The sequence below is a fragment of the Mobula birostris genome, chromosome 7, assembly GCF_030028105.1.
Source record: "Mobula birostris isolate sMobBir1 chromosome 7, sMobBir1.hap1, whole genome shotgun sequence".
NCBI classification, from domain to species: domain Eukaryota; kingdom Metazoa; phylum Chordata; class Chondrichthyes; order Myliobatiformes; family Myliobatidae; genus Mobula; species Mobula birostris.
Window position 1 is genome coordinate 24613178 of NC_092376.1, and position 27913 is coordinate 24641090.

Sequence of the window (27913 nt, forward strand, 5' to 3'; positions counted from 1 at the left end):
AGGGAAGGGTTAGATTGTTCTTGGAGTAGATGAAGAGGTCAGCCCAACATCGTCATGACCATGATTGTTCTTGGCAAATTTTCTACAGAAGAGGTTTGCCCTTGCTTTCTTCTGGGCAGTGTCTTTACAAGGCAGGTGACCCGAGCCATTATCAATACTCTTCAGAGATCGTCTGCCTGATATCAGCGGTAGCGTAACCAGGACTTGTGAGATGCAGCCACTGCTCAGTCAATCTGCCACCTGCTCCCTTGGCTTCACGGGACCCTGATTTTGGGGGGGGGGGGAATGGGGGTGCTAAACAGGTGTTACACCTTGCCCAAGGGTGACCTGCAGGCTAGCAGAGGGAAGGGGTGCCTTACACCTCCTTTGGTAGGGACGCATCTCCATCCCCAACGCCCAAAAGGGTCTGTACTATGCTGTAATGTTCTATTCTATGCTCTGTCTCTTGGCAATTCAAGTAATGATCCAGATTTTGCTTAATGAAACTCTGTTTCAGTTATAGTGGTTTAGGGTATGGTTAATTACTCATTGCTGACCGTACGGTAATCAGGGAGTTCAGCAAAGCCTTTGTACAGAAGCAAAGGTGAAGCAAGAATGCGTTTTGTTTTTAGTATGGTCAAATACAAAGTCCGTTGTCATTGTGTGATGGTATGCAAGTGGTAAGCTTATTATGAAAGCATTTCCCGATCAGGAAGTCATCCCAGTTTATTTACCAAACCCAGGATATTAAATTGTGGTAAGAACAATTGCCTTTGAGTTGGACTGCATCGCCCACAAGGATTGAAAGGCATATTGTTGAGCTGTTTATTGTAGAATGAAATCTGAATTGCTGGCCTACCATGCAGTTAAAAGACATAAAACTGCAAAGCTATCATTGTTATTTCAGATTGTTTAAGACCAGTCATTCTAGAATTAGTTAATTTAAGAGGTTTTATTGGACTGTATGCTGAGGAGTAGCAAATGGATTTTATTACAGATAAACATGAGGTAATGCATGTTGGAAGGTCAAATCAGAATAGGACTTTTGAATGATAGAGCACTAGGAAGTGAAATGGAATAGAGGGACGGACCTAGGTGTCCAAGAGCTTAGTTCATTGGAAGTGATATTACAGTAGACAGGGCGGTGAAAAAGGCATATCTGCATGTTGGCCTCCGTCGCTCGGAGCACTGAATAAAGGAGATGGGACATTATCTGGACAATGTTCCCTCTGGGTGGCGGGGGGTGTGTGTGGCGTGTAGTGCACATAGGAATTTAAACAGCGCACAAAAGGTTGTCACCCTCCACCTTGTTGGCACATTAAATATATTTCACGATCGTACACAATCATATTTCCTTTTCCGGTTCCTGATGCGGATTGCTGTTGACAACATGGAGTTTGCGATGATTTGTCCGCAGATCTTAAGACTGGCTTATTTATACAGTTTTAATTGAAGCAATTATTGATTCACTAGGTCGCATTCCAAAGAAGCAAAGGGCGTGAAGTGCAAAAGAAATGCTACTTCATTTAAAGCCGATCGGCTTAATGAAACAGTGGAAACTACTACACCGAACGCTCATGAGGTCAGGAACGTACAGCTATGGGAAATATTTATGTACAATGCAGAAACTGGTGTTATCTGTGTGTATTGTCGCGAAGCAAAAGTTGCTGGAGAATTTGCAAGTGGGAAGAAGTGGAGTGATATTTGGAAATTTCACTTTTTAAAGCATCATTTAGCAAGCAAATCACATCTGAACGGTGTGCAAAAGCTCCGGCAAGAAAATCCTTCATTGCCAATCACAGGCCCGCTATGTACGTTTTGTGAGAGTGCAGATGAATGAAAGGAAAAACGATCAAACCCAGAGGTGATCAAAATACTTATTGACAGTTATTTTATTTCTTTTAAACAATGAACAACAAATTGAACTGGGTAGTTTATTATCCTTAGAATATCTTCGTGTTTATTTCCACTTAGAAATTCTGTGCACACATGTTGTTGTCACTGGGCAAATAATTGCACAGCGCAAGATTTTTGCACACACTGGTCATTACAAGTTAGAGGAAACGTTTTACCTGGCAGTTGTATAAGTCACTTGTGAGGACACACTTAAAGTAATGTTGTACATCTTCAGTCACCCTGTTATAGGAAAGATACTGTTGAACTGGAAGGAGTACGGAAAAGATTTACGAAGACATTGCCATGACTTGAGAGCCTGAGTTTTAGGGAGAAGTTGGCCAGACTAGATCTTTATTCCTCAGAACATAGGCAAATAAAGGGTAACCTTATAGAAATGTTTAAAGTTTAAAATTATGAAAGACATGGATAAAGTGGATGGTAACATTTTTACCCCAGATTGATGGTGACCAAAATTTGGGAGCATAGATTCTGGGTAAAAGTGGAAAGATTTAAAAGGGACCTGAGGGGCATCTTTTCCAAACAGAGGGTGGTGAATATATGGAATAAGCCACCAGAGAAAGTGGCTGAGGCAGGTACAATAGTATCATTTAAAAGTACTTTGGAGATACATGGTGGGGTGGGGCTTAGAAGGATATGAGTCGAATGCAGGAAATTGAAACTAACTGGGTGGCATGGACTCGTTGGGCCAAGGACTCCCATCTTTTTTCTCTCCAGTCCTGCTGAAAGGTCTCGACTGGAAACGTCCACTCTTTTCTGTAGATGCTGCATGGACTGCTGAGTTCCTCCAGCATTTTGTGTGAGATGCTTGGATTTCCAGCATCTGCAGATTTGCCCTTGTTTGTGACCTGCATCCATGCTGCATTGTTCTAATCCTCTACGTACCAAGGTACAATGAAAAGCTTTTGTTTGTATGCCATCCAGATCGATCATTTCATTCATAAGTACATCAGGGTAATAACAAAGGAAAACAATAACAGAATTTATTGTGGAAGTTGCATAAAAATAGTAAATCATTTACAGATCTTAAAATAATTTGTAACTGGATGAAACCCCTTATCCTTTTTATAGTTTAATTATAAAACACATATGTTTTATAATTAAAACTTGGATGACTTCATTGTTGTCGATATGCAGCCATATTATAAACAGGTGTATGATTTAATTACATACACAGTCCTGGAAGAAGGTTTTCCAATTAAGCTAATGGTGTTTGATGAGAAGATGGGAGATTAAAATTAGATTATATTGGATCAGCTGCTAACAATTGATCTTTGTAAATTCAGACTGGGCTTTGTGGTACTGATTTCCAACTTCTCAGCCCAATTACAGAGACTTTATTTTGCGGGAAAAATATTTTTAATTAAGCTCCGTGCCAAGCACTAAAACACCAGCTTGCACTTAAATCACACTATAAATGTGTGATTCAGTGTGTTGCAGCACATAAAAGAAAATATCCAATAAAGTTTTTAGTTCAGGCTGGATGCGCAGACTGGTGCTAAAAACCAGGCAAGCAAGGTAGCTTTAAGGGAATGTTGTAATGGAAGAGATAAAGTTAGAGAGACAGATAGATTCATGAGGAGAACTTCAGAATTAGAACTAGGTAACTGAAGGCACAGATGCCACTTGTAGAACAATTAAAATCAGCAATGCTCAAGAAGCCAGAAATAGAAGCACACTAGATATCCACCAGAGCTGCCTGGAGAATTAGGAAGTGGTGAGAGCATGGAGTATTTACATTCAGTGACCACCTTATTTGGTGCCTCCTGTACCTATTAAATTGGCCACTGAGTGTATGTTCATGGTCTCCTGCTGCTGTAGCCCATCCACTTCAGGGATCGACGTGTTGTGCATTCAGAGATGCTCTTTGGCACATCACTGTTGTAACTGTTATTTGAGTTACTGCTGCCTTCCTGTCATCTTGAACCAGTCTGGCTATTCTCCTCTGACCTCTCCCATTGACAAGGCACTTTCACCCACTGAACTGCCACTCACTGGAATTTTTTTTGTTTCTTGCTCCATTCTCTGAAATCTCTAGAGACTTGAAAATCCCAGGAGATCAGCTGTTTCTGAGATACCAAACCAATCCCTCTGGCACCAACAATCAGTCCACAGTCAAAGGCACTTGGATCACATTCCTTCCCCATTCTGATGTTTGCTCTGAACAACTGAAGCCCTTGACCATGCCTGCATGCTTTTATGCATTGAGCTGCTGCCACATGATTGGCTGATTAAATACTTGCATTAATAAGCAGGTGCACAGGTGTGCCTAATAAAGTGGCCACTGAGGGTATATGCTTTGCATCAAAATGCTGGTTGATGACTCTCCCCTAAAAAGGCCTGGGGCATTTTGTTCATTTACAAGAACTCTGTAAATACAAACACAAAATAATCTGCAGATGCTGGGGTCAAAGCAACACTCACAACACGCTGGAGGAACTCAGCAGGTCGGGCAGCATCAGTGCAAAAGATCAATTGACGTTTCGGGCTGGAACCCTTCGTCAGGACTGTCTGTCTGTCTGTCTGTGTCTTGTTTTACGGCGGTTGGCATCCAGCTTAATGGTGCATTACTGCCACCTTCTGCTCCGGAATGTGCGCTAGACATATAATCTAAATCCCTTCACCCAATCTCACTCGCGCATGCGCGCGCGCGCACACACACACACACACACACACACACACACACACACAAACCTACACTTTACCCTCCCATCTTTGACCATCTTAGTACCCTATTCCTGTTTATCTGTCATATCCTATAAAAAACCCCTGTACCCCTTAAGAACGCTAAAAATACCCGGACCTGTGCTCTCTCACCCATGCCCAGCAACCCTTTTAAAAAACTCAAACTGTATTTTTTACTAGGAAAAGAGTTGGGGTAAGGAAGAAGTTAAGGATGTATGGGGTTGAATTAGAAAGGGTTGCATCTTTTAAATTTCTGGGAGTTATATTTGATTCACGATTAACATGGGCAAACCGTATCAGGAAAGTTGAGGAGAAATGTAAAAAAGTAATAAATGTGATGAGATGTTTGACTGGTAGGGAATGAGGAGCAAGTTGTTCAGCGTTGAAGAGAATGTATGTGGCTTTAGTGAGATCTGTATTGGATTATGGAAATACAGCATATGGATCAGCAGCTAGGTCTCTTATAACGAAACTGGATGTGATTCAGGCTCAGGCCTTGAGAGTGTGCAGTGGGGCTTTTAAAACGTCACCAGTGTCAGCCCTACAGGTAGAAATGGGAATAATGCCTTTGGAACTAAGAAGGATGCAACTGATGGCAAACTACTGGGCTAACTTGCAGGGCACAATGATTCTCACCCTGCTAAAGGAGTGTTGCAGGAGTGCTGGGAAAATGGGAGGTTTCAGAGGGATACCTTTAGTCGGGTAGGGAATGATATCGTGAAAGAATGTGGAGTGTTTGCTCTAAGGATAAGTCCTTCAGTAGTTTATCCGGTTGTAGCTCCATCGAAGCTTGTATGGCCTGACATAGACTGGCATTTGTTAGAGGTAAAAAGGAAAGGAAGATATAAAACAGATTTGGTAAATGCATTTAACTGCCATGTGATGGAAAAGTATAGTGATGATACTCACATTTATACGGATGGTGCGAAGGAACCTGAAACAGGAGTGACAGAGTTTGGGGTGGTTATACCAGCAAAAGAAATTGGAATCAGCAGAAGAACATCTAATAAGTTAGGAGTGTTTACAGTGGAGATGCTGGCAGTGGTTGGTTGCGTTGCAATGGGTGCAGAAAGCCAGACAAGTCAAAAAAAGCCTTTGTCAGGACTGAAGAGGGAAGGGGCAGAGGCCCTATAAAGAAGGTGGGGGGAGGGTGGGAAGGAGAAGACTGGTAGGCTCCAGGAGAAAAACCAGTAAGGGGAAAGATAAATGGGTGGGGGAGGGGAAGCAGGGAGGTGATAGGCAGGAAAGGTGAAGAAGGAATAGGGGAAAACACAATGGGTAGTAGAAGGAGGCGGAACCAAGAGGGAGGAGGTAGGCAGCTGGGGGAGGGAGCAGAGTGACATAGGGATCGGGGAAGGGAGGGGGAGGGAATTACCAGAAGTTGGAGAATTCTATGTTCATACCAAGGGGCTGGAGACTACCTAGACAGTATATGAGGTGTTGCTCCTCCAACCTGAATTTATCCTCATCATGGCAGTAGAAGAGGCCATGTATGGACATATCTGAATGGGAGTGGGAAGCAGAGTTGAAGTGGGTGGCTACTGGGAGATCTGTAAATACAACCTGTTGAATTTTGCCCATGGGGACCATTCCTTTGTCAGTTACAGAACTGTGCAAAAGTCTTAGGACCTAAGACTTTTGCACAGTACTGTGTGTTGGTTAAAAGAGGAAGGTGGATGGGAAACAGAAATGAGAGTACATAGCTTTTTATTAGCTCTGTAGTATTAAGTGCTATTTGGTAACTGGAAAGGCATGGTATACAGTACTGTGCAAAAGTCTTCGGTATCCTAGCTATATATGTGCCTAAGACTTTTGCACCATACTTAGACGTTTACAATTAAGTCTTAAACCATTTCAGATGTTAAGCTTTAGTAAAATCTTAAATATCTTTCTGTAACGATGCATGTTGATCCCACCTCTAAGTATACATGTGAACTCTGAAATTTGGTTCCATTCACTTCAGTGTGCTGGCTATGTAGAAACAGGTTTTAATGAGCATTTTTCTGCATACCTCAACTCCATTTTATACCCCTTTGGTTCAGTCCGTTCCCACATACAGTCTCGATACCTTACATGCTCTCTTCAACAACGTTCATTTCCATGGCCCTGATCGCCTGATTCTCAAAGGTTTGAAGGTACATCCAATATCAGAGAAATGTATATGATATACATCCTGAAATGCTTTTTCTTTGCAACCATCTACGAAAACAGAGGAGTGCCCCAAAGAATGAATGACAGTTAAATGTTAGAACCCCAAAGTCCTCTCCCTCCCGCGCATAAGTGGCAGCAAGAAACAAATCCTCCTCCCCCCCACCGGCAAAAATAAAGCACACCCGCTACCGGCACTCAGGCGTGAGCAAAGCAATAGCAAAGACACAGACTTACAGTTACTCCAAAGACTACATTGTTCACCCGATAATTCGACATGCTGCAGGCTCTCTCTCTCCTAATAAGGGAGAAAGAGGAGACTCCATTCCATTTTCCAACAAGCAGGAGAGATAACAAGCAACTTGCTGGTTGACGATGTTAAAAAGACTACATTTACATTGTTCACCACGGATGTCCAGTCTCTGTACACTTCTATCATCATCATCATTATGTGCCATGTTGTATGACATGGCAATCATGGTCTTCCATCTGTCTGTATTCAGGACCATGATTATTCTTGGCAACTTTTTCTACAGAAGTGGTTTGCCACAAGATAGGTGACCCCGGCCATTATCAATGCTCTTCAGAGATTGTCTGCCTGCTGTCAGTGGTCACATACCCAGAACTTGTGATGTGCACCAGCTGCTCATATGACCTTCCACCACAGCTTTATATAACCTTGATCACAGGGCCAAGCAGGTGCTACACCTTGCCCAAGGGTGACCTGCAGGCTAGTGAAGAGAAGGAGTGCCTTACACCTCCTTGGTAGAGACGTGTCTCCACCCCCCGGCACCCAGATACACTTCTGTACCCCATCATAAAGGCCTTAAAGCCCTCCACTTCTTTCTGGACAGTCCTGATGAGGGTCTGAGCTTGAACTGTCGACTCTTTATTCCATTCCAATGATGCTGCTTGATTTGCTGAGTTCCTCCAACATTTTGTGTGTTTGTTACTCTGGATTTCCAGCTTTTGTAGAATCTCTTGTTTTAAATATGCAGTGATATGACTACCTCACGCCCTTAGCTGGAATTTCTGCATGGGGTCTTCAGATATTTGGTGTGTGGAGAGGTATGAACTTTGCTTTAATACGTGTCGACAGCACATGGGAGGTACAGATATCTGCACACAATGGAAATTTAAGGGATAGCTTTGCTGTGAATGTGAAGCACATAAGCAACTTATCGTCCACACAGGAGATGCTAAACTAAACATCAAGCAATTTTGGATTGTTACTGAGTGGGTGACAAACTAATTACTCAGTCCAATAAGTTCAAAGGATCAGCAACCAGTCATAATTACATATATGAAAGCAGAACTAGTAATGGGACTGAAAGAGCTTGTGCAGAAACAAAGTTTTGTTTAACCTAAATTTCCTCTTATTACAGAGTATATAAAAATGACAAGAAAGCTGGACTTTCTAAAGACAATCTCTTGCTTCGGGGATGTACCATTAGAAACACAGAAGAAGTCGTGGGCATTGTAATCTATGCAGGTACATGTATATGAGTGTATGTCTTTTCACAGGAGCCTCTGAAGTCGAGGGGCAAGGAATATCCCCATGGCTGTTTGTGCTAAAGACACAATATAAAAACTTGTGTTAGAAGCATCCTCTTAACTTGAGGGGCAAGAAATATCCCCATTGTTGTTTGTGCTGAACACACAATGTTATAACCCGTACTCTGTGAGTTCCTCCTCTGGGATTTGGTTTCACTTTAATCAATATATTGATGTCCTGCGTTCTCCCGCGATGCCTTAGTCAGGGGTACTGGCCTTAAATGAGCCCGTCTCCAGAGCCACAAAAATCCGGCACCCTAAGACAGGCTAATCTTCCAGGCCGTGTCCCTGAGATACCAAAAGGCAGCCAGTCATGAGGCCCTGAGAGCGGGTCCCATTCCCACAAAGAACCGAAGTCAGAGTGTAACTCCAGGTCAGGATCTTCAAAAGAACCTTGAGAAGGAGGAAAAAGAGATATCAAAGACAGAAATAGAGCTGTTTCTTAAGGTGAAACCAAAGGAGTCGCCATTTAGTGCCATCTTGACTTTGTTCCGCCCTCCTCATCGTTATTGATCAGGAAAAAAAGTATAAACTTTATCAATTGTCTCCGAAACACAGCCAGTGGGTGATGTGCAACAGACACATGGTCTTACCTAGTATGGATTTACTGTCTGCATTTGGTTCAGTGCCCTTAGGAAATCAAGCCAAAACTGCCCAACAATGCCATTAAGATGAAAATATCTATTGATAATCTGTTGCCTTTCTCCATCGATTCCTGATAAAATTGAATTCGTTTAAAATGTGGCGACTAGTTAGCCAAGTTCGGATTGATTTGTTCGTTTGAAAAACCTTTGATTTATTATGATGTAGATACCCAAAACAGATAAATCAGAACAGAATTGACCATCAGAAGTTCACTTAGATGCTGGCCTTCTTTTGAAGTTTGGTGATATAATACGCTTTGGAATAATTTAATACTCAGAATATGGTTCTTCCTTACAATGAATGTAAGTCTTGTGTCACGCAGCATCATTGGTTTGGACCACAGCAAAAGGTTATGCTGACTTTATTTTTGTGACACGTTGTCGATATAGCTGAAGTATTCTACATAATGTGTTCATCCTCTGCTTTCTGTTTATGCCTTTTCCCCTTCCTTTTTCATTCTCTATTTTTTTTTAAATTTAGTTTCCTTCATTTTTTAACCACACTCTCCCTCCCATCCCATATTCCCACCTGCTTTCACATGATTGCAGTATTGAGGTCATATTAAACAGCCACACATTTCATGCATGTACCACATTAAATGCACATCCCATTTGCTATTTTAGTGATCCTGAATAGCAACAAATTTCTCATTTGGAGCTGTAACTCTATCCCACGATCTGGAGTTTTCTCAAAGCCTGGCAGCTACTCTGACACATATTAAGATTCTCCAGAAGCTGGAAATCCAGAGTAACAGCATTGAAAGTGTTGGAGGAACTCAGCAATTCATTTATGGATGTTCGCTTGCCTGCTGAGTTCCACCAGCACTTTTATTGGATATTTGATGGTCAAACTTCAGAAATCATGGTCTGATTTTGTGTTCAACATTGAAGCAGCAGCACTCATCACTGGCTTGAAAGAAAGATGCTCATGAAGATCCAAAGCCTCTCTGAAATGGAATCTCCAGGGTGAGGGATTTGAGCTACAAGTTTGAACTGTTGGTGTAGAGATTTAATAGTGTTCTACAAGATCATGATGAGTTTAGGCAGGCTAATAAAAAGCTGGTTTCAGTAGTGCATGGTTCAATAAGCAGTGACACAGATTTAAAGTGAAGGGTGAGAGACATGTGGTAACTAGTGAGGAGGTGTTTTTCTCAGTCCACTCGGCCCATTGATTTTCTACCAGCCCTCCAATCCATCCTATTCCCTCCCACCCATTTATTTCCCTGTAAACTATTATCCATGTACCCACTGACGTACCCCCACCCCCACTCCAGCTGCCTGGTTCTTCAATCATCCACCTACTCCAGGGGCAACTTACCCCATTCAGTAAACCTTCCAGTAAAAATTATGGGGGTGGGGGTGGAAACCAGAGTACCCAGGGAAAACACAGATGGTCACAAAGAGAATGTGTAAGGAGAAATAAGAGGCTGTGGAAGCTGAAATCCTGCACAACAGACAGTCTGCTGGAGGAACACAGCAGGTCAACTATGAGGGAGTCAATACCTCAGGTCAACTTGAAACCTCAACAATTCCTCCCCCCCATAGGTGCTGCTCGACCCCCTGAGTTCCTCCAGCAGATTGTTGCATGGGGAAATGGTCAAGTGCAAGCTTATTGTCATTCAGCTTGATCCATGTATATCACCGAATGAAACAATGATCCTCTAGACTGAGATGTAGAACTCAGTACATATAACTCTTATACAACATATAAAGTAATATCACCACAAATAAATTAACAAATAATAAGTTGTGTATATGATGCAAGTGAAAAAATAAACAGTATAACACAACTGGCACTTCATACGTGATGAGACCTGGGTGGTTGCAGGGAGTTCAATAGCCTTCAGTAGCCTGGGGAAGAAGCTGTTTCCCATTGTAACACTTCTTGTCCAAGTGACAGTCTTGTATCTCCTGTTTGATGGTGGGGGGGGGGGGAGGGAGCGGTCAAAGAGATTGTTGGACAAAATTTGCACAAGAGTAAGTGCAAACTTCATACAGACAACCGAAGGTCAGAATAGATCCGAGGTTGCTGGAGTTGTCAGTAAGGGAGGGAATTGGAAGGGTATGAAGGGGCTTCATTGCAGGTATTGTCGAATGGGAACTAACTCCCTTAGGAGCAAAGTAGACAGTGCAGGAGTTCCCAACCTAGTTCCTGGGAGGGGTCCATGGCATAAAAAAGGTTGGGAACCTCTGACTTTGTGTAACAAATGCCATCTAGTAATGAAGTAATTTTTCTGAGAATGAAGAGATGATTTCACAACTGAATTGGCTAATAAAGACGACATCTACAAGAACTTCAAGAAAATGATAAGTATCTTGAACGATAATTATCAGAATGAATAGGATAAGGAAGAAAGTAAGGCAGGCAGTGGACATGTTAGCAGCATAAACAGAAGAAAGTCCAGAAGTAAGTTGGTGCTGGATTGTTGGACCTGTGATTGAAGTGAGTCCTGATGTTGGGAACAAAGTAGACTATGCTCCCAGCTGGGAATCCTATGTAGAGAGCTGAGATCCACAGGATAAAACATGACTGAGTTATTGGAGTGTGAAAGAACATTGGTCGATCAGGGAACGGACATCAGTACACAGGAAGCTTAGGGTTTACCAGGCTGTCATGATCCTTGATTTGAATAAAGGTTTGCAAGGAGAGAAGATATGGGAGGTACACAAACTCTATGAGAGGAATATAAATGGTCTCCTTGGCACAGAAGCTCTCCACAAAATGAGTGCTTGTGATCTTTTTTAAATTCCAGTGATATGCCGTGTCAGTTGTGAGTGATATGAGATAGATTTATTTGAATGTATAGATCTCATGTGAACTTTGTAACAGCAGATATTCAACATCTCTTATTTCAATTTTAACTCTTGTAATTATGTATTTAATTCACAATGTAAAAAGTAGGTGCAGCCTGTTCCACCATCCAGCCAGATCATGGCTATTCTAATCTTCCCAGCATGCCACTGGTGGACAGTGATAGCATCCACGGTCCATGCCAGTTGGAAAAGTTACTTGGGTCTTTGCCCATTCCCAGGTCCCTGCCCATAGCTCTGTAGGTTACAACTTATCAGGTGCTCTTCACAAATTTGATGAGAATTTCTGTCTCTATTACCCTTCAGTTCCTGATCCCAACCACTCATTGTAACCACTCTTTGTCTACCTCTAATCCCTCTCCCATCCTGCTATCCATTGCTTCTCGTATTTGGCCTCTGTCCCAAGGGAAATAGGTGCTATCTGTTCTCATAGTTTTCTACACCCTAATTAATCCTTCCCACAACCTCCTAAAGAAATGACCTTCAAACTTTCCTTCTGTCTGTACTTCTCCAGTGCTTGCAACTTCTCTCTGACCAGCCCACAATGTGATGATCAGAACCTCACGCAGAACTCCTGCTATGGCCAGACTAGTGCTTTGGCATTTAGAACATGACCTTCTGACTGCTTTATCCCTGGCCTCACAAGGGTGTAGCCATCCCAGTAACCTTCCTCACCCATTTATCTCCAATCCTCCTAGGCCATGAGACTAAAGCCATGTTAAACAACAATGGTCCACGTTACAAGCGCAGCAAACTGGAGAGACAAATGAATGTAGACGTCTTCTGGTGTGTTATCATCCTTGTCGTCATGTGCCTTTTCTCAGCCATTGGTAAGTATGTTTGTTTAGAGTGATGTACTCTGACCTCTCAAGAGAGTTTAGACAGGGACTAGCAGACCCATTAGCAGTGCTGATTCAATCCGTATTTCTTTACGACATTGAAGAGCCCGTCAAGTCTAAACCAGTATTATGTAGGAATCCTGCTCATCCATTAATGCCCCTGCAACCTGTTCTCTCCATGATCCCATGAACACAGGGCAGCACAGTAGCATAGTGGTTAGCACAGCAGTTTACGGTACCAGCGACAGGGGTTCAATTCCCGCCACTCCCTGTACGAAGTTTGTACATTCTCCTCTATGACTGCACAGGTCTCCTTTGGGTGCTCCGGTTTCCTCCCACATTCCAAAGACCTACCAGCTGGTCGGTTAACTATTCGTTGTAACTTGTCCCATAATGAGGCTGGGGTTAAATCGGGGGTTGCTGTGCGGTGAGGCTGGAAGGGCTGGGAGGGCTTATTCCGCACTATACTTCAATAATAGATAAATAAAACACTTCCCAGGTTCTGCTATACAACTTATACATGTCGTTGTGCTGTGGGAGCAGACCAGAGCACCCAAAGGAGACCTATGCAGTCTTAGAGGATGACACTTAAACAACACCGGAGATCACGATTCACCCCGGGTCGCTGATGCTGTGAGGCAGAGCTCTACTACCCATGTCACTGTGCTGCCCTTTGTCACCGGGAAACCAAAAGTCAAAACTCAGTTGACAATTACAAAGTGAGATACTGTTGCTCTGCACAAGTTTGGTCAGAGCACTAAACATGTGGTCTTCAAAGGTGCTATTGAAAGTTTTTACATGGAGTCAGTATGATGAATGGCAGGATTGTGATTACAGGACTGTAACTCTGTAATTCCTTGGCATCAGTGATGCATTAATTCTTCACTGTGCAGTAAGCCTACATCAGTTTTTGTTGATCAGATTTCAGGAAGGGATATTGGACCATAACACCATAGGAGTAGAATTAGGCCATTCAGCCCATCAAGTCTGCTCTGCCATTCTATCATGGCTAACTTATTTTCTCTCTCACCCCCATTCCCCTGCCTTCTCCCCATAACCTTTGACACTCCTACTAATCAAGAACCTATCAACTTTCATTTCAAATATACCCAGTGACATGGCTTCCACAGCCATACGTGGCAATGAATTCCACAGATTCACCACTTTTGGCTAAAGAAAGTCCTCCTCTTCTCTGTTCTCAAGAGATATTGTTGTAATCAGAGCTGTGCCCTCCGGTCCTAGACTTTGAGACTATTAGAAGCATCCTTTCCCACATCCGCTCTATCTAGACCTTCCAGTATTCAGTAGGTTTCAGTAAGATCCTCTTTCATTCTTCAAAACTCCAGTGAGTACAGGCCCAGAGTCATCGAACGCTCCTCATACGTTAACCATTTCATTTTCGGATCATTCTCATAAACCTACTCTGGACCGTGTCCATTCCAGGAGAAACTGAAAAGGCTTTTTCCCTGGCATACAGAAAGCTAAGGACTGATCTTATAGAGATTTATAAAATCATGAGGGTATTGTAGTTGGTTTGTTATTGTCACATGTACCAAGACACAGTGACACTATTCTTGTACACTATTCTTTGCAGAAAAAATCATTGCATAGTGCGCTGAGGTAGATCACGGTAAAACAAAATGCCAAATAGAGTGTAAAAGCTGCAGAGAAAGTGCAGTGCAGGTGAAACAAAAAGTGCAAGATCATAACAAGGTAGATCATGAGGTCAAGAATCCATCTTATGCTATAAGGGGTCTGTTCAAGTGTCTAATACGGGTGGAATAGGGGCTACAAAAGGTGAGTAGTTGTAGTCTTTACTCTGGAGTTGGGGAGTCCAAAATAAGAGGCACAAGTTTAAAGTGAGAAGGGAAAGATCCGAGTCATCAAAAGATGTTTTACAAAATATCTTGTGAATTAACTAGAATCAACTAGAACATGTTCTGTTTTTCATTGGTGTTGTTGGATATGCTCATGAGTATCATATTTTCTCTAACAACGCACAGGTCATGGTCTCTGGGTAGCTGGGTATGGTGATCAGCGGCCAGTATTTGACGTTCTCAGTGCTGATGGCACCTCCCTATCTCCTGCATTATCTGGACTATACTTGTTCTTCACTATGATAATTGTGCTACAGGTAACTAAGATGAAATGCATTCATTTCACTCTTCCTGTCACTATGAGATAGAATGCATCATTATGGAATTTCCACCCGCTCTTGAGTGTCTAATGGTACTGAATGAGATTCGCTACCTTCTGAAATTGATATCCTTGTAAAGATTATCTCTATTAAGGTTAGCTTTATGAAGATAAGCTTTATTTGTCACGTACATTGAAACATCAAAATATACAGTGAATTGTGTTGTTGATGTCAAATCAAATCTGCCAGATTGTGGTGGTGGAGATCACATTTCCAGTGCCAACATAGCATGCCAACAATTTACTAACCCTAACTCGCATGTCTTTGGAATGTGAGAGGAAACCAGAGCATCCAGAGGAGATCAGTGGCATCACAGTGAGCATATAAAAACTCCTTACATCTCCAGACACGATGGGCAGATTGACGTTGAAAGGAACCAAAATCAGTGCATGTGTGTTTTCTAATACCAAGCGTGAATCCCAGCAAGAGTCTGTTATTTTACTTTGGTCCCTAGTCCAGGGCCCCCTGGTAACTGAAGGCACTGAACTGCTGTTTCATTTGGGAAGGCAGGGTTAGCTTCCAAATCAATGCGTACGTTGGACAGGAATGGTTCGCAGGATGAAGTGAAGAGTATGAGCCTGACTTTCTGTGTCAGGCAATGGAATCTATTTGGAAACCCAATTACAAAACACCGCAGGTGACTTCATGTACAGAATTGTCCATTCCTAACCGACCATTGAACTGGGTGGCTACTTGTTATTTTTTTAATTGTTTAGAAACACCGTACTGTAACCGGCCCTACCAGCCCAATGAGCTCGCAACTCCCCATGGAATGCATGGCTTTTCTCCTGGTGCTTCAGTTTCCTCCCACAGTCCAAAAACTCTCCAGTTAGTTTAACTGACCATTGTAAATTGTCCCGTGATTAGTCATAGTCATACTTTATTAATTCTGGGGGAAATTCGTTTTCGTTACAGTTGCTCCATAAATAATAAATAGTAATAGAACCTAATAGAATTAGGTGAGGGTTAATCAGGGTTGTGGTGTTGCTAGGGTGACGGGGCTTGAAGGGCCGAAAGAGCCTACTCCGTGCTGTATCGCTGAATAAAATCAATAAAATAAATTATACCCGTGTGACCAAGTAACATACTAACCCCTATTTCTTTGGAATATGGGAGGTTCCCAGCCTTGAGTCCGACCGATGTTCTGTTTGGCCCTCAAGTTCCTGTTTCTCACCGTGCCTGATGTCCTAACATTTAACCCCTCCTATACCCCATCCATCTCTTTTCCCTCCTTCCCCTCACCAGAATCTTGGGTTTTTCCTCTCTAGCTCACACAGCAAAGGGGAGAGGGATAATACCTGGAGCACTTTAAATACTTTGGGCTTCTTGTGAGATAGAACCTAGCTGCAATTGTCCCTCAGAAAAGCCTACAACTAATGTTCGGCAATGGTGTTTTCTTTGTGAGAATTGTGTATTGCAAGTGGATCTGTATGAAGTTCAAGTTCAAGGTTATTGTCATACACATGTATACCACCAAACAGAACAATGTTCCTCTGGACCAAGAAGAACAACATAGTATATATAACTCACACACAGAACATGTAAAGTAATATTACCACAAATAAATTAAAAAATAGTAAGGTGCATTTATATCACAAGTTAAAAAGTGAAGAAGTATAACATTTGTGGTGCTTCATAACTGGTGAGACTTCGATGGTGGCAGAGATTTCAGTAGTCTCACAGCCTGGGGGAAGAAGCTGTTTCCCGTCCTAACAGTTCTTCTCTTACTACTGTGGTACCTCCTACCTGATGGTGTGGGATCAAAGAGATTGTTGGATGATTGGGACAGATCATTGATAATGTCAATTTTTATGTTTGCAGTGCTCCTGGTAAGTATCTTGGACGGGAGGAAGAGAGAATCCGGTGATCCGCTCAGCAGTTCTCATAACCCTTTGCTGGGTAATGTAGTCAGATGCCTTGCAATTCCCACACCAGACAGTGATAATGATATGCTATAACCAAATAACAGTTCTTATTCAGCTTCAAGCATTACAGCTAAAATATTGCTTCTTAGGTGATATGTGTGAGTTTTAAGTACCACTGTGTAAATGTCTGATCATTTTATTTTTGGACGCAGGTGCTGATTCCTATTTCACTGTACGTTTCCATTGAGATTATTAAAATTTGCCAAGTATTTTTCATCCATCAAGACATTGACCTGTATGACGAGGAGACAGACTCTCACCTGCAGTGCCGGGCACTGAACATCACAGAAGACCTAGGGCAAATACAGTATGTATTCTCTGACAAAACTGGGACACTGACAGAAAATAAGATGGTGTTCCGACGATGTACAGTAGCAGGAGTTGAGTATTCTCATGATGCGAATGGTAAGTCAAGTTTCCTTCTGACATCAATAATAATCTCACTTGTTAATGTGAAACCGAAAAGGAAGGAAACAGACCTTCATGACAGTACAGAGAAAGATAGACTGGAGGCCAAAGATTTAATTTGCTCTGTTGGCATTAGTTTCAAGGTCAATTTCAAAGTAAATTAAACTCATTATCAAAGTACCTATGTGTCACAATATTTATTATTTATTTATTGAGATACAGCGCAGAACAGCCTCTTCTGGCTCTTTGAACCACACTGTCCAACAATTCTTCGATTTAATCCTAGCCTAATCACGAGACAACTTACAATGACCAATTAACCTACAAGCTGGTACTTCTTTGGATTGTGGGAGGAAACGAGAGCACCCAGGGGACGTCCACACTGTCTCTAGGAGAACATACAGACTCTTTACAAGCAGAGACAACAATTGAACCGGGTCACCTGTATTGTAAAGCGTTGTGCTAACTACTCTGCTGCCATGAGATTTGTTTTCTTGCAGACATTCACAGTAGAATAAAGAAATGCAGTAGAATCTGTGGAAAATCAAACACCAAGACTTATAAACAACCAATGCGCAAATGAAAATAATTTGTGCAAATATAAAAAAACACAATAAACCAAGAAAGAAAGAAACAAGGAAAAAATGATGAAATTATACGTTGTAGAATCCTTGAATGTGAGTCCATAGGTTGTGAAGTCAAATTCACTGTTGTGGTGAATGACATTATCCATGCTGGTTCAGAAAACTAATAGTTAAAGGGTACTAGCTATTCCTGAACCTGGTGGTGTGGGACTTTAGGTTCCTGTACCTCCTTCCAAAAGGCAACAGAGAGAAGAAGGCATGGCCTGGATGGGGAGGGACCATGATGATGGATACTGTTTTCTTGCGCTCGATGGTGGGATGGGCTTTTCCTTTGATGGGCTAGGTTGTAACCACCACTTTGTAGGCTTTTCCATTCTTGAGTATTGGTGTTTCCATAACAGACTGTGAAGCAACCAGTCAGGGTACACTCCATTGTGCATCTATGGAAGTTTGTTAAAGTTTTAGATGATTTGCTGAATCTACACAAACTTCGAAGGAAGTAAATGTGCTTTTGTGCCTTCTCTGTAATGACACTTACATGCCGGTCGCAGAACAGATCCTCTGATATGATAACACAGGGAACTTAAAGTTACTGCCTCTCTCCACCTCCAATCCCCTAATGAGAACTGGCTCATGTGCTTCTGGTTTCTTCTTCTTGTAGTCAATAATCAGCTGTTTGTGTGAACAATTACAGTTGTGCCATTAAATGAGTAAGAAGGTGCAGTACAGTTTCTATCACTGCATTCTGTTGATGTGTTCCCGAATGGCCATTCATTAACACGATCACATTCGGCTGGTGCTCAGACAGTTGCAAGGACACTCAGACACTCAGATGCTTTGGAAACCAGACAGCAGCAGCCCATTCTGACTCTTGCATTTCAGGAAAGGAAATAATTGGAATTGCATTTGGTTTTGCTGTATTAAACTTCATCTACTCCATAATTTGTTGTATTCTACATGTGACAAATAAAGCTATTTTTTTTCTGTAAGATATAGGAGCAAAATTAGGCCATTTGGCTGAAAAAGCCTGCTCTACCATTTGCTTATGGCTGATTTTTCTTTTCAACCCATTCTTCTACCTTCTCATAAACATTTAACCTCTTTACCAATCAAGAATCTGTCAATCTTTGACTTAGTGCATGTAATGACTTGGCCTCCACAGTCCTCTGTGCCAATGAAGTCCACTCTGGCTGAAGAAATTCCTTCTCAGCTCAGTTTATAGTGACGCCTCGTTATTCTGAGGTGAAAACCTCAGATCCTAGGCTCTCCTACTGTTGGAGGCATCCTCTTTTACAACAACTTTGTTTGGCTGTTTCGGTATCCAGTAGGCTTCAATGAGATCCTCATTCATTTTTTTGAACACCATTGAGTGCAAGCCCAGAGATGTCCAACGCTCCTCATATGTTAACAACAGGAATTCTGCAGATGCTGGAAATTCAAGCAACACACATAAAAGTTGCTGGTGAACGCAGCAGGCCAGGATTTGAAATCCCTTACTCATTCTTCCTTCAGTTAGTCCTGACGAAGGGTCTGGGCCTGAAACGTCGACTGTACCTCTTCCTAGAGATGCTGCCTGGCCTGCTGCATTCACCAGCAACTTTTATGTGTGTTACTCCTCATATGTTAATCCTTTCATTCCTCGGGACATTCCTGTGGACATCCTCTGGACCTTCTCCAGGGCCAGCACATGCTTCCTCAGATATGGGACACAAAATTGCTTACAGTATTCCAAGTGTGGTTAACCGACACTTTAAAAAACCAAATCAGTACATCCTTGTTTTTCTGTTCTTGTTCTCTTGAAATGAATACTACAGTAAGAGTATATTTGCTATCTTTACTACCAATGCAATCTGTAAATTAAACTTAAGGGAGTCTTAAATATGTAGGATTCATAAGTCCATTTTCACCTCTGATTTCTGAATTCTCTCCTCATTTAGAAAATAGTCTACACCTTTACTCTTCCTATTCTGAGAATGAGAAGGTTAATGTATATGGTGTGTTTGATTGCATGTGTGTCTGTACTCACTGGAGTTTAGAAGAATGGTGGGGGGTGGGGAGGCGGATCTCATTGAAACCTATTGAATATTGAAAGGCCTAGGTAGAGTGGACATGAAGAGGATGCTTTCTATAGCAGGGGAGACTAGATCCAGAGAGCACAGCCTCAAAATATAAGGAAATCCCTTTAAAACAGAGATCCTCTTCAGCTAGAGAGTGGGAAATCTGGATTTCGTTGCCACGGGCGGCTGTACAGGCCAGGTCATTGAGTATATTTAAAGTGGAGATTGATAGGTGCTTAATTAGTAAATGCATCAAAGGTTACGGAGAGAAGAAGAATGGGGTTGAGAGGGATAATAAATGAGCAATGATGGAATGACAGAGCAGACTCGATGGGCCTAATTGCCTCATTCTGCTCCTAAGTATGATGGTCAAAGTGCACTACCCTATCCTTCACTATACTGTATTCCATCTGCTACTTCTTTGTCCACTGTCCTTACCATTCAGGTGTATGGTTTCTTTGAAGTCACAGAGCAGAGGTTTTATATGGAACCTTATAAACAAAGAAGTTATCCCCTCCATCAGTGAAAGAAAGTGATGATAAGATCCCATATAATGCTGTGATATGTCCGAGGATGCGCTAACACAGTGATGTCACCTGGGATCAGCAAGTGCTTTGGACATCAGACACCCTCGCCCAGGCGACCCAGCCAGGGTTGATCAGGCCCGGCTTGTGTTCCAGCAGCATTGGTTCACAGGTCACACCTCTTGATCCAAAGACATCTGGAAGCTTTCTCAGCAGCCTCTGTGATAGACATGATGGCTGTTTACTTTGCAGCCTCTCTAAGGCCAAAGACAGAGTAGGTTCTGCAGAGCAAGCAGCCAGCAAAACCTCTTCACCTTCCTCTGTAGGCTCACATCATCTCTGACACTGCTCTACCAGCTCCTGGTAATTGGCGTTCTTATGCACAAATGCCCCCTCAGTCTAGTCCTCCCAAGGCACTGTCAGTTCTACAGCCATGTGCTTCAAGGTTTCTGACAGAATGACCATGTCAGGCCTCAGCGATGATGATGGGATGAAGGTAGGGAACTTCAATAATAAAGATTACTTATATTGGACAATTACTAGCTGACTACTATACCATATTTTGCACATAATATTAAAGTGCTCAGAGAAATTAATGATGGGATTAAAGCATAATCAAGTATAGTTCTGTGTAACCAACTGAAAATGCAGCTCAAATATGTCAATGGTCAACAGGAAATTGAGAAATAGAAGCAATGATAGACTGCCATTCAGATTAGTCATAGCTAGTAACACCTGCATAATGAAGTTTTCCTTCCAGTCACTGGATCCTTTAATTCCCACACAAATGCCGTAATGTTTTAAAAATGTAACAGTCTCATCTTTGAATGTACTCAAAGGAAGAGGCTCTGGAAAAGAGAATTCCAAGCATCCATACCTCTTGAATGCATGCGTTTTCACCATCTTAGTCCGAACTTCTAGTAATTGATGAATATTTTCACATTTGATTATTCATTTCTGTCCTTTCGAGGACTCTTCATCTCACTAATTTATTATGACTATTTCTTTCTTTTTGTATTTGCATAATTTATTGTTTTCTACACTCTGGTTGAATGTCTATGTTGGGCAGCCTTTCATTGATTCTGCTATGGTTATTATTCTATAGATTTATTGAGTATGCCCACATGAAAATGAGTCTCAGGGTTGTATATGGTAACATATATGTACTTTGATAATATATTTCCTTTGGCATTTACTTTGAAATTTGACATTAGATGTCCATAAAATTTCTTCTCAATTGTGAGTGGTGTCTTTGTTATTATCTGCAGAGAAATGTGTTCCAGAATATGACATGCTTCTGAAATAGATGAATATGTTTGCAGGATGAATCCTTCTGCATTTTACAGATTTGATATCCATTCTCCTGTCCAGTAAAAGACAGAATGTGTTTTCCTTGGCTGGACAGTTTCTTTGATCTGATCATGAGACATTATGGAGCCCGATAGGCAGGGAACAGCAGCAAGGTTGAAGTTTCCTACCCCGGGGATAAGATATGGGAAGCAATTTGATCAACAAAATACAATTCATTTCCAAGGCTCGAATCTGAGAGGACCTATAAATGCACACGGGAAACATGATACCACGAGAAAAATAAACCAGAGGTCTTGCACAGATAATGGGAGGACATGTTACTACAGCTCTGGGCCCTGCCTGTGTTTTAGTTGCACTGTTGTGTACAGATCCTGGAGGTACGATAAACTTGAGAACCACCAGTTAGGTTTCACTGGAATATTTTGTACAATTCTGGATATCATCATTTAAGAATCATATCAAAGACTTGAAGGGGGTACAAGGGGGTTTAGAAGATTTTTTTTAGAATGGCACACTTTAATTAAGTAAAGAAACTGGAGCTACTTGTATTGATCTTAAAGTACAGATGATTAAGGAAAGGCATCGTCCAAGAATCAAAGTGTGTACATGAGAAGACAATAAGACCCTAAGACATAGGAGCAGAATTAGGCCATTCAGTCCTTCAAGCCTGATTCACCATTTCATCGAGTCTTATTTATTATCTCACTTAACCCTATTCTCCTGCCTTCTCCCACAGCCCTTGATTGACTGACTAATCAATAACCTATCAAACTTACTGTAAATAAACCCAATGACTTCACCTCTACAGTATTCTGTGGCAATGAATTCCACAGATTCGTCACCTTCTAGCGAATGAAATTCCTCTTTCTCCCTGTTCTCAGGGGACGTCCCTCTATTCTAAGGCTGTGCCCTCTGGTCCAAGACTTCCCCACAGTAGGAAACATCCTCTCAATGTCATGCACCCTTTAGTCACTGACTGCAGCAAAGTTAACATTTCAGATCAATGATTGGTAATTTGACTGAATAAGATCATTAACCTGAAACAGTAACTCCAATACTCTCCTTGCAAATGGCATCTGATGTGTCTGCTAATCTCAGCATTTATATTTAATTTCCATAAGGCCAGAAGATCGCAAGACATTGAAGTACAACTAGGCCATTTGGCCCATCGAGTCTGCTCTGCCAATCCAGCATGGCTGATGTATTAACACTCTCAACCTTATTTTCCTGCCTCCTTCCTGTAACCTTTGATGTCCTGACTAATCAGGAACCTGTCAGCCTCTGTTTTAAATAAACCCAGTAACTTGGCCTCCAAGGCCATCTGTGGCAATGAATCCATAGATTCACCACCCAAAGAACCCATTGGAGAAGTCTGCAAATCTAGAACACAATTCTTAAAGATCATGCTGATCTTAAATTGTGTGTTTTTTTTAGATTGGTAATAGGAACACCTTTTTTTACCAAACAGACCGGGTATGGGAGTGTGGAACTGCTGGGATACTCATTGCATACTCAAGGAACAATTCTTGCCAGTGTGATTCTGTATGGTATCTATTTTAGGAATATTCTATATGTTATGCTCAGACTGGAATGAGGAGTGAAAAAAAAACTTCAAGCTCCAAGGAGTGAAAGTCGCCTGTCCTGGTCCATCCACATAGACGCCATAACCAAGAAAGCTCACCAGTGCCTCTCCTTCCTCAGGAGGCTGAAGAAATTCAGCGTGTCCCCAATTTTTGTACAATCATCAGGGAATCATCGTGTCCAGATCCAGCACAACTTGATAGGGCAACTGCTCTTCCCAAGAATGCAAGAACTTGCAGAGAAATGTAGACACAACTCAGCAACTTTATGAAATCTAGCCTCACCACACTGTCTACAGTTCTTACTGCTTCAGTAAAGCAGCCAGAGTAATCAAAGTCCGCACCTACCCTGGGCATTCTTTTCTCTTCCCGCTCCGAGCGGGCAGAAGACTTAGAAGCCTGAAAGAGCTCTAGAACAGCTTCTATCCTACTGTTATAGGACTACTGGACAGTCCCTTAGTACAATAAGATGGACCCTACACCTCACAATCTACCTCGTTATGCGCTTGCACCTTAATTAATTTATTATGTATTTATCGAGATTCCATGCCCTTCAAGCTGCCCCAATTTAATTCTAGCCTAATCACGGGTCAACTTACAATGACCAATTGACCTACCAACCGGTACGTCTTTGAACTGTGGGAGGCAACCAGATCACCCAAAGGAAACTCACACAGTCACGGGCAAAACGTACAAAGTCCTTACAGGCAGCAGCGGGAATTGAACCTGGGTTGCCAGTACTGTAAAACGTTGTGCTAACCACTACACTATTGTACCAGCCTGCCACTGCACTTTCTCTGTAGCTGCAGCATTTAATTCTATGTTGCGTGTTGTTTTCTCCTTGTACTATCACACTTAAAGACACTTAGACAGGAACTTGGTTTGGAAAGGATTAGAGGGATGCGGTCTGAATGTGATGTGATGGAGTGATGTGGAGCAGGCCAGGCAGCATGTATAGGAAGAGGTACAGTCGACGTTTCGGGCCGAGACCCTTCATCAGGACTAACTGAAAGAAGAGATAGAGATTTGAAAGTGGGAGGGCGGGAAATCTCTTACTATCTCTTCTTTCAGTTAGTCCTGACGAAGGGTCCCAGCCCGAAACGTTGACTGCACCTCTTCCTATAGATGCTGCCTGGCCTGCTGTGTTCACCAGCAATTTTTATATGTGTTGCTTGAAATTCCAGCATCTGCAGGTTTCCTAGTGTTTGCATGATGAAATAATATGCATGGATAGCATGCCAAACAAATTTTTTAGCTGTATCTCAGTACATATGACAATAATAAACCAATTTACCAATTTATCTCCAAAATTAACTTGGCCTAAAATGAACTGTAATTAGTTTATTATCATTAAGTGTCAAATCCAGGAGAAAAAAAAAGGAGTAAAATGCTGTTTTGTTTTAAATCAACAATACTCACCTTTTCAATTGTTTTGTTTAATATTGAACTGAAAGAAAAACTTCTTTTTCCACCAATAGCAAAGAGATTGGCGATGTACCAAGACCTTGACTCAGAGGACGAAGAATGTATATCCAAATCGGGAACAATACCGAGGTGCGACAGCATTTCCAGTCACCAGAGTGCCAAAGTTACCCACAGAACCCAAAGCACGAAGTCTCATCGTCGGACTGGCAGCAGGGCAGAGGCTAAGAGGGCCAGTATCTTGTCCAAGCACACGGCTTTCAGCAGCCCCATGGTTAGTGAGCGCAAATTTCGGTCAGAGGCCCCTGACGGATTTCTAACATTAACCTGAAGTGAACAGGTTCTGGCTCCTAACCTCAATCTAGGACTTGAGCACATACTCCACACTAATATTATAGATGCAGCATTTATTTATTTTTAAATCTTTTTATTAATTATTATTGAAAAGCAACAAAAATACATTAAAGTAGTCAAATCAACATATAAATATGTACAATAAGAGTTAAACTATCAAATAACTGATTAACCAAGCTAAACAGTATACCAATAATGATAAGAAAAAACAAAATGTGAAAACTATTTTTTGGGAAAAAAGAAAGAAGGGAAAAAGAACCCCTACTAACCGAAAAGAAAACCTATTGGGAGCACAACCCCAGGGCTGGATGCCATACAAGCTTCCATAAAAGAAAAAACATCAATCTGCCAACCAAATCCAATTACACAAGAATCAGAAGGGGACCATCTTAATTAACTCAAATCAAATGATAGTAGCGGGCAAAAGAACCCCACCTTTTCTCAAAGTCAAATCGAGGATCAAAAGTTCAACTTCTGATTTTCTCCAAACTGAGACATAATATCACCTGAGAGAACCATTGTATCAAAGTGGGAGCAGAGGCATCTTTCCATTTCAACAAAATAGCCCTTCTGGCCAATAATGTGACAAATGCAATTACATGTTGGTCTGATACAGAAATACCATGAATATATTGAGGAATTGTACCGAACAAAACTGTCAATTTACTAGGTTGTAAATTAATTTTAAAGCTTTAGAAATTATAGAGAAAATAGATTTTCAGAACTGTTTCAATACAGAACACGACCAAAACATATGTGTCAGTGTAGCTGTCTCAATTTTACATCTATCACACTGACGTAACATTAGGAAATATTTTAGACAGTCTCTCCTTTGTCAGATAGTAACGATGTACAATTTTAAATTGAATTAGAGAGTGACTGGCACAAATCGAAGAAGAGTTAACTTCAAAATTTGCAACCAATCCTCTATTATCAAGGTCATGTTAAGCTCTCTTTCCCAACCTTGCTTAATCTTAAGTAAAGAATACTTATACTGTTGTAGTAGTAAATTATAAATTTTCCCAATAAAACCTTTCACTAAAGGATTCATTTTTAAAATAATGTCTCTAACAGGTCAGAATCTTGTATATGTGGAAAATTACTTAAATATTCTTGTAAGAAATGTCTGACCTGAAGATATTGCAAGAAATGTGAGTGCGAGAGAGAATATTTAATTACTAATTTCTCAAAAGACATCAATCAACCTTCTTGAAACGGACCCATGAAGGAATTAACTCCTTTATTCCTCCAAAGAAAAACGGCAGGATAACTAAGTGAAGGTTTAAATAAATAGTTTCAATAAATTAAACTAAGAAGGTTAAATTTTTTAAGATTAAAAAAATTACAAAACTGGTACCAAATTCGTAATGACTGCTTAATCATAGAATATAAATTTAGAATAGAAATTTTGGCTAGTTGTACAGGTAAAGAAGCTCCTAATAACGAAGTTAAGTAAAATTGTTTCATAGCTTTCAATTCCAAATCAACCCAAGGTGGTTGTCCATTTTTATTAGTCCAATATAACCAGGAACACACATAACGTATATTAATCCCCCAATAATACATTCTTAAGTTAGGCAGAGCAAGACCTCCATCCTTTTTTAATTTTTGTAATGATATTTTCCAATTCTTGGTCTTTTACTGTTCCAAACAAAAGATGAAATAATAGAATCAACCTGATCAAAAAACTTCTTAGTTAAAAAAATAGGGATATTTTGAAATACATGTAAAAATTTTGGTAAAATCATCATTTTAACTACATGAATTCGGCCAGCTAATGAAAGTGTAAGTGGATTCCATCTGCAAAATATTTGCTTCATAAAATCCACTAAGGGAACCAAATTAGCTCTATAAAGGTTTCCATAACTTTTAGTAATGTTAATACCTAAATATCTGAAAGAGTCCGTAACTTTAAAAGGAATATCATCATATATAGAAGCAGCAACACACATAAAAGTTGCTGGTGAATGCAGCAGGCCAGGCAGCATCTCTAGGAAGAGGTGCAGTTGACGTTTCAGGCCGAGACCCTTAGTCAGGACTAACTGAAGGAAGAGTGAGTAAGGGATTTGAAAGTTGGAGGGGGAGGGGGAGATCCAAAATGATAGGAGAAGACAGGAGGGAGAGGGATGGAGCCAAGAGCTGGACAGGTGATAGGCAAGAGGGATAAGAGAGGATCATGGGACAGGAGGTCCGGGAAGAAAGACGGGGGGGGGGGGGGGGACCAAGAGGATGGGCAAGGGGTATATTCAGAGGGACAGAGGGAGAAAAAGGAGAGTGAGAGAAAGAATGTGTGTATAAAAATAAGTAACAGATGGGGTACGAGTGGGAGGTGGGGCATTAGCGGAAGTTAGAGAAGTCAACGTTTATGCCATCAGGTTGAAGGCTACCCAGACGGAATATAAGGTGTTGTTCCTCCAACCTGAGTGTGGCTTCATCTTTACAGTAGAGGAGGCCGTGGATAGACATGTCCGAATGGGAATGGGATGTGGAATTTAAATGTGTGGCCACTGGGAGATCCTGCTTTTTCTGGCGGACAGAGCGTAGATGTTCAGCAAAGCGGTCTCCCAGTCTGCGTCGGGTCTCACCAATATATAAAAGGCCACATCGGGAGCACCGGATGCAGTATATCACCCCAGCCGACTCACAGGTGAAGTGTTGCCTCACCTGGAAGGACTGTTTGGGGCCCTGAATGGTGGTAAGGGAGGAAGTATAAGGGCATGTGTAGCACTTGTTCCGCTTACACGGATAAGTGCCAGGAGGGAGATCAGTAGGGAGGGATGGGGGGGACGAATGGACAAGGGAGTTGCGTAGGGAGCGATCCCTGCGGAATGCAGAGAGAGGCGGGGAGGGAAAGATGTGCTTAGTGGTCGGATCCCGTTGGATTCCCATTCTGACATGTCTATCCACGGCCTCCTCTACTGTAAAGATGAAGCCACACTCAGGTTGGAGGAACAACACCTTATATTCTGTCTGGGTA

At 41.6% G+C, this 27913-nt stretch overlaps 1 protein-coding gene across 2 annotated transcripts in view; it reads left to right on the plus strand.

The window, feature by feature from the left end:
- Positions 1-27913, plus strand: part of atp10a (ATPase phospholipid transporting 10A) — a 437297-nt gene that overhangs the window by 265019 nt on the left and 144365 nt on the right. For both annotated transcript variants that reach the window (XM_072262735.1, XM_072262733.1), the window contains 5 exons: positions 8112-8218; positions 12434-12565; positions 14578-14708; positions 16849-17101; positions 24639-24856. In XM_072262735.1, coding sequence (XP_072118836.1) covers positions 8112-8218; positions 12434-12565; positions 14578-14708; positions 16849-17101; positions 24639-24856 — 841 coding nt within the window. The remainder of the gene's footprint in view (positions 1-8111; positions 8219-12433; positions 12566-14577; positions 14709-16848; positions 17102-24638; positions 24857-27913) is intronic.